Source organism: Phyllobates terribilis, unplaced genomic scaffold, assembly GCF_046119375.1.
Source record: "Phyllobates terribilis strain yellow unplaced genomic scaffold, ASM4611937v1 Scaffold_5__5_contigs__length_657084704, whole genome shotgun sequence".
NCBI classification, from domain to species: Eukaryota; Metazoa; Chordata; class Amphibia; order Anura; family Dendrobatidae; genus Phyllobates; species Phyllobates terribilis.
This window is the reverse complement of record NW_027362765.1, coordinates 58254979-58261709: the sequence shown is the minus strand read 5'-3', so window position 1 is coordinate 58261709 and position 6731 is coordinate 58254979. Positions and strand designations below refer to the sequence as shown.

The following is a 6731-nucleotide window of genomic DNA, read 5'->3' as shown; positions in this document are numbered from 1 at the left end:
CTGATGTGATGCTCACCATCCCCTTCACTCTTTTACAACACTTCCTGCCTGTCTGCATCATCACAGCTTGTATATGACCTGTCAAGAAGCCTGGAGTGAGAGCTGGAGAAGCAGGGAGAAGGGAAATGATAGGTCATATACAAGCTAAAGAGATGCAGGCAGCGCACAATGAGAGTGAGGGGTGGACATCAATCTTGCAAACAGACTCAAGTAAGCATTGGTGAAGGTGCATGTGTAATGTGCAGCAAGATGCCAACCATGTACAGTCATCTAACATAGAGTCCCAGAAAGGAGAAGGAGCACTTAGTAGCAGCACCAGTGGTATTATGTGAAGTCACAGAGAGAAGTAAGAAAATCACATGAAGTTACATGTAAGAAAGGGCAGAGTTTTAGACAGAAAGTGGATTGTAGAGATGAGTGGATCGCTTTGCTCAACCCCAGTCCATGGTCTAGGTCAGTGCTGTCTGAGGACAGGAGCTGTGTGAATTTCCTGAGCTTCCGCGTTCCCTGGGGCGGTGTTTGATTTGCCAGGCTGGAGAGAAGTCACCAGTGCGCTGCTCCTGTTCACAGAGTGCATTGACCTGGACCGTGGACCAAGGTTGCGTAAAGTGATCTGCTCATCTCTAGGAGATTGAAATACATTTTTATCTCTCTCTACTACCCCTTTAAGTCCTACAACGAGAAGGGATTAAAATAAAAATATTATGTCTACTTAATTTTACTGACATGCAACAAGGTGTAATTTCTCTGTAAATAATTTTTAAGATTCTGAAGATTACTATGTGTTTTCCCCTATGTGACTTTTGTGATGTCTAACAAGATTTGTTTTCCGATTAAAACATTTGCCACATTCTGAACATGAAAATGGCTTCTCCCCTGTATGAATTCTCAGATGTGCATCGATATTTGATTTCTTAGTAAAAGATTTCCCACATACTGAACATTTATATGGCTTCTCCCCTGTGTGAGTTCTATGATGACTAACAAGATGTAATTTCTGTATAAAACATTTACCACATTCTGAACACTTATATGGCTTCGCCGCTGTGTGACTTCTAAGATGCATATCAAGATTTAATTTATGTGTAAAACTTTTCCCACATTCTGAACATGAATATGGATTCTCGACTCTCTGAGCGCCTTCTTGAGAAAAAATTAAATAACAGACTGAATGTTGAACATCAATCTTTGACGAATCAGACGATATAATCTGCTGAAAAGGATCAGATGATAACATGTTTCTGTCAAGGACTGGAGGTAGATCTGGTATAATGGCATGCTCTCCATATGTATACGGTCTGAAACCATGATCATCTTTTTCAAAATTGGAAGATATCAGATATCCCTCTGAGCTCCTGGTACAGTCGTCTGCCAAGAATAAAACTTAATTTGTTATTTTTCCATAAGACTACATTGAAATTATATAATTAATTATCATATTACATTTCTCAGCATTGAAGTTGCAGCAACAAGAAGGAAAATTCGAGGAATTTTGGAAATACCAGGATGGGTATGCAAATGATGAAAAAATGGAAAGAAAAATTTGCAGATCTTGAATTATTCAGTATGGAGTATGAGCGCCACCTTCAGAAATATAGAGACTTACACAGTTTGGCATGATATCAGTGAAGATATCTGAGGAAAATTGTGTCATGTTGAGTGCACTTGACCAAACAAATCATCAAGATCCAGTGTTGGTAACTGCCTTTGCAATTGCTGACTGAAGACGTGCTAGATGTGCTTGATGAGAGACAAGTCTGGAGATACTTCAGGCCATGGTAGCATGTTTAGGCCATGCAGCCTGCTCACAAATGCACCAGCATGATGCGGCCCGGTGGTCTCGTTTTGAAAACTGGTTCCTGAAACACTTTGGTGCATTCAGTGTGGCAGAACATTTCTCAAACAGCCATTATGAAGTAGTTTGGAGTTTACATTTACGCTTTATTCTCTATACATTTTGCTCCTATTTTTAACTTGAATTTTTTTTTTCCTCCACAACTTTGCTTATCCAGATATTTGAGACAAATTCATGAAATGCTACAAAAAAAAAAACAAGAACACACGTTTGGTAAAATTAGCATTTCACTCCAATTCCTGCCTGGAGTAAAGTTTCTAGTGGAATTTTCAATCTGGCGCACTTTTGCAACTTTGGTGCAAAAAACGTCAGAGAATACAAGACACAAAAAATAAAAAAGTGACTTCAATAAATCGCAAATGATGAATTGGGTTCGCTGGTCTCAACTGACTCCATGATTTTTGGTCTCTATATGGCAGGTCAATCTGGTGAGCTACAAGCTGCACATACCAGCATCTTTTCAGATTACCAATTCTTTTCATGTTTCTCTTCTTAAAAGGGAATCTGTCAGCACAGAATGACTGTTGAAACCAAATACAGGCACTCGATGTTTCACGGCAGGGCCAATCATTTAAATATACTTTCCCACCTGCTTGGTTTCCATCTATCTCCGCCAATCCCTGGCTCTATGAAGCCAGAGCTGTCAATCACATTTAAATATACTTTCCCACCTGCTTGGTTTCCATCTATCTCCGCCAATCCCTGGCTCTATGAAGCCAGAGCTGTCAATCACAGAAGAGGGTGGTGAATATTGAGGGAAACCAAGCAGGTGGGAAGGTATATATAAATGACTGGGTCCTCCGTGAAGCACCAAATGGCGAGACTTAGTTTGAACAATCATTCTGTGCTGAAAAAGTCTCTAAGCGCCTAATTCTAAATCCTTTCTCTAGAAGTCCCTCAGTTACCACATAGTCTTTTTCTGGTCATGATACTGAATTAGAGGTCAAATTTCTTTTACATGTTATTAGATCTAGAAAGCTATTTTATATTGGGATTCAATATACCACGGTTCAGGTTTTGGGAACCTGTGGAGAACGTTGAAGGGGTTGTCCATAACAATTATTTTTATGGACAGCCCCAGTGTTTTCCTGAAGCGGCTTCGCTTAGTAAAACTTGGCGGCTCTTCCGCCATTGAAAGGACGTCCTGGGTACGCATCCTTATAAAATCATATGTACCTTCCTAATTCCCTGCACTCTTTTTCCAATGCTGCATCAATATCATGCTGGTCTCCGTACTTAGTTTTCTGGCCAGACAAGCATATGACCACTAGTCACTAACCACCAAGTTTGTGACAGGCACGTTTCTGAAGTAGCTAGAATTGCTGCAGTGATCAAATGTCCATATTGCCAGAAGAAATTGTATGTAGATCGGCCCTTTAATTGTTTGTCGGTGTGAAAAACAGTATTATGTCAATTTACGTCAAAACGTAGATTACATTTGTTTTTCTTACATAGTTTATGTGAAGAATATGGGTGGGGGTTTTAATCTCATGCCAATCGACTATATCATATCCGTGTGAAGCTGAGACAGGAAATTTGGCCAGCTTCAACAGCTCCAAATGAAAAAGCTCACACTTTCAGCAGCCTAGCTGGTACCAAGACCTTCCCTGCCGGGAGTCCACACTGCAACTGCTTCCATCAAATTCCCCAATCAGATAGGAGCAGTAATTTCATAAGGAGATTATGAAGCTACTGTACTTTCTAGATGTATACTGGTTACATTTTCGAGATGTCGGGAACGGGCCGAATGCCTACTGGGCTCTCGATCTGTTTTAGCACCCCTGGGTCGGTGGGGTTGGGGGGGTGGGGAGGGGAGATACGTAGAACAGCTAGTAGAAGCCAGGTATCAAAGCCGTGTTTGGTCTCCAAGCATAACAGAGGTCCGGCTGTGTCTGATGGTGCCCAAACCGTCATCCTATGACCTTCTGTAGAGAAGTTATGATGGATCATAGGTTTTGGAATTTCAGCTACCAAGAGCCCAGGTGAGGGGGACTAGGACCAACTCGGTGGCAGGAAAGGGAGTGACCAACCAAGGGGTTTAATACTCATGTGAAGCCCTGGTTCACTTCTGACAGAGGTAACGCTGTGTATAGTGTTGGAAGAAACCGGAAACAGCTGGCACCCCCACACCTCCCATGTGGCTACCAGCACCAATGCCGAATTTCAAACCGGTAACTGACATATATTGTCTGCTTATGCTTATTGTATTACCACCTATATTTGCATATCTGACCATTGTATATGTATATCCATTGTGCATATAGTGTTTTGTCTAGTGTGCCCTTAAGGCGATTAAATATCTAATTTAACCTTGGGCTGCTCTTTTATCTCGATCCATGAATCCACACGTCCGTGTTCTTGGTTTAATGTCACATGCTACCGGGGCTGTTTTCTGGCCCCATATAATCCCGTTAACCGACCGGTCTTGTATCGAACAAGGAACTAGTGGCAGTCCTACTGGACTGGCAAGGCTGTTTCACTGGTGCTAGTGAAAGGAGTCTATAAGCCTTTCAGGGTTGTGAGCGAGTGTTGTGCCGTGCCATGCCAGCGGCTGCGTGGGCCACCTTCTCCCGCTCCCCGTACCTCGCTGTCCCCTTTTGGACAGGGGGTGTCTGTGTAAAACTGTGCCAAGCTGACCTTACTTATCCCCAGGAGGAGCGGAACATTACGTTGGTGAAAGTTGGAAGACCATACCGCTGACCCCTCAACATATTAGTGACGTTAGGTGGGGTTGCGAGGTGCAGGTCCTTTACATATTTGTGACAGTGGTGAAATATGTGTGATCTCTCCGGTGTCATCCTTCACAGTTTATAAATCATATTTTTGTTCCGTAAAATTTGTGACAAAAAAAGAAAACATAAAACCTATAACACATAATAACACCAGCCAGTGACTGAGTTGAATTTAGTGGTTTTTACTCACCTATGCGGTTATCTGTAGCAATCTCCTCTTTACACTGCACATCACCCCCCAAATATGTCTCTGTAGTATTAATATGGGTCAGATCTTTACCCTGAAACAAAGACTGTGAAAGTCATGGACAGATGGAGAAGTCGTAAGAAATGATATAGAAGAACTACAGTAGTAGTTATCACATAGCTTCAGGTCTCCTGTGTAAATCCAACCTATCTACTCCTAATTCTAACCAACAGTCTCCATAACCAGAAAATGTGAAAAGATCCAGACAGCATTCTAACACCTATGGTTAGCGTTAGTCCTGTCATCTCCACTAAGTATAATACATACACTGAATGACCAATTTAATAGAGACACCTATCTTTTAGCAATTTCGACCTCCTTTGGCCTTCAGAATTTCAAACAGGGTAGATTCCATGACACCTCTTCATCTACCTGATGATCCTGAAAAACATCGGGATCTTCTTGTTTACAGTCCTGTGGAAGAAGAGGACGGGGACATCTCTCTGGTGTTGTCCTCTTACTGGATAGAACTGGAGAAAACATATACAGGACTGAATTCATTTTTTACATACAGATAATTATAGGCCGTGTGTATTTAGTCCTGTCTATTACCTGGTGATGTGAGGGGCTGGGGAACCTCCATCATGACGTCCTTGTACAGATCTTTGTGTCCTTCTAAATACTCCCACTCCTCCATGGAGAAATGGACGGTGACATCCTGACACCTTATAGGAACCTGACACATACAATGATACCGTCATCCCCCGATCCCTTCATAGCGTTACTGTATAATGTCCCAGCAGTGTCACCTCTCCAGTCAGCAGCTCAATCATCTTGTAGGTGAGTTCTAGGATCTTCTGGTCATTGATGTCCTCATGTATCAGGGGGTGAGGTGGAGGCCCTGTGATTGGGCTCAGGGGTCTTCCCCATCCCTCAGACACAGGGTCCTGACAGCGTTCACTAGAGGTCTTCTTCACTACTGTGTAATCCTGGTTATGTAGAGACACATTAATAAATCTCACTACAGACATTTCCAGAGTCCTCACCTCTCCAGTTCTATCCATCTGTTATTCCCATAGATAAGAATGATGTAATGTGACGTCATCAGAATCTCTCACCTCTCCAGTAAGCCGGAAGAGGATCTCTAGGGTGAGGTGTAATATCCTCTCCACCATCTTGTCCCTGTCCCTATCCATCTATGACGGGTCAATCAGGAGAATTCTCTTATATAGAAGATCTCCACTGAGCGGATCCGATATTGTAGGGATCTGAATGGGGAGAAGATGATGATGTAACATCATAAAGATCCCAGGTAAGAAATCTCCGGAGCTGTTACCGGCTTCACATGATCACTACATCCAGTCATGGCCCCGTCCACACACAATCACATTATAGTCACATACAGAGATTTATCACAGAATATCTCCAATCCAGCACCAAAAGTAGAGAAAGAAATAATGTAAATTTTTTTATGTGTCATTGAATGTGACAACACAAAAATGCCAAAATAGTCTCAGCACTGAAGGGGTTAATGTCCCCTGTGCCCAGTAATGGAGAATCTTCACATACCTCCACCTGCAGAGCCGCACGCTAGATAGGATAGGGTAGAGACTGAATCCAAATGGGCTAAAGGACCTCTGCCTATGTCATGCCCATGTGATCAAGTGAGGATATGATGTCACTGGAAGGGGCGGGGCCCCCTCCTCCAGTGCATTAGTGCAAACCTGATACCAGGAAGATGTGTTGTGCTGTCATGTGACCGCCCTCTAGTGATGTGGCAGGTCCTGCAAATGCAACTGACAGGTAGTGTGCACTTGCAATTTATGCCATTACAATGTTTATATTAACCCCTTAGGGTCGTTTGCACGTTAATGACCAGGCCAATTTTTACAATTCTGACCACTGTCACTTTATGAGGTAATTACTCTGGAACACTTCAATGGATCCCCCTGATTCT

At 42.6% G+C, this 6731-nt stretch overlaps 1 protein-coding gene across 3 annotated transcripts; it reads right to left on the bottom strand.

The window, feature by feature from the left end:
• Positions 1–364: 364 nt before the first annotated feature.
• LOC141272022 (oocyte zinc finger protein XlCOF8.4-like) lies at positions 365–6466 on the bottom strand. 3 transcript variants are annotated; one of them, XM_073682305.1, is made up of 7 exons: positions 6344–6466; positions 5893–6042; positions 5584–5763; positions 5387–5510; positions 5207–5304; positions 4778–4880; positions 365–1368 (listed from the first exon to the last, which is right to left on the bottom strand). In XM_073682305.1, the coding sequence occupies exons 2-7, from the start codon at positions 5968–5970 to the stop codon at positions 779–781; spliced, it is 1173 nt and encodes a 390-aa protein (XP_073538406.1). In that variant the 5' UTR covers positions 5971–6042; positions 6344–6466; the 3' UTR covers positions 365–778. The 3 variants fall into 3 exon arrangements, with proteins under 3 accessions (XP_073538406.1, XP_073538407.1, XP_073538408.1); XM_073682306.1 differs by having other exon boundaries at positions 4778–4868; XM_073682307.1 differs by lacking the exon at positions 5893–6042 and having other exon boundaries at positions 6344–6418.
• Positions 6467–6731: the final 265 nt, after the last annotated feature.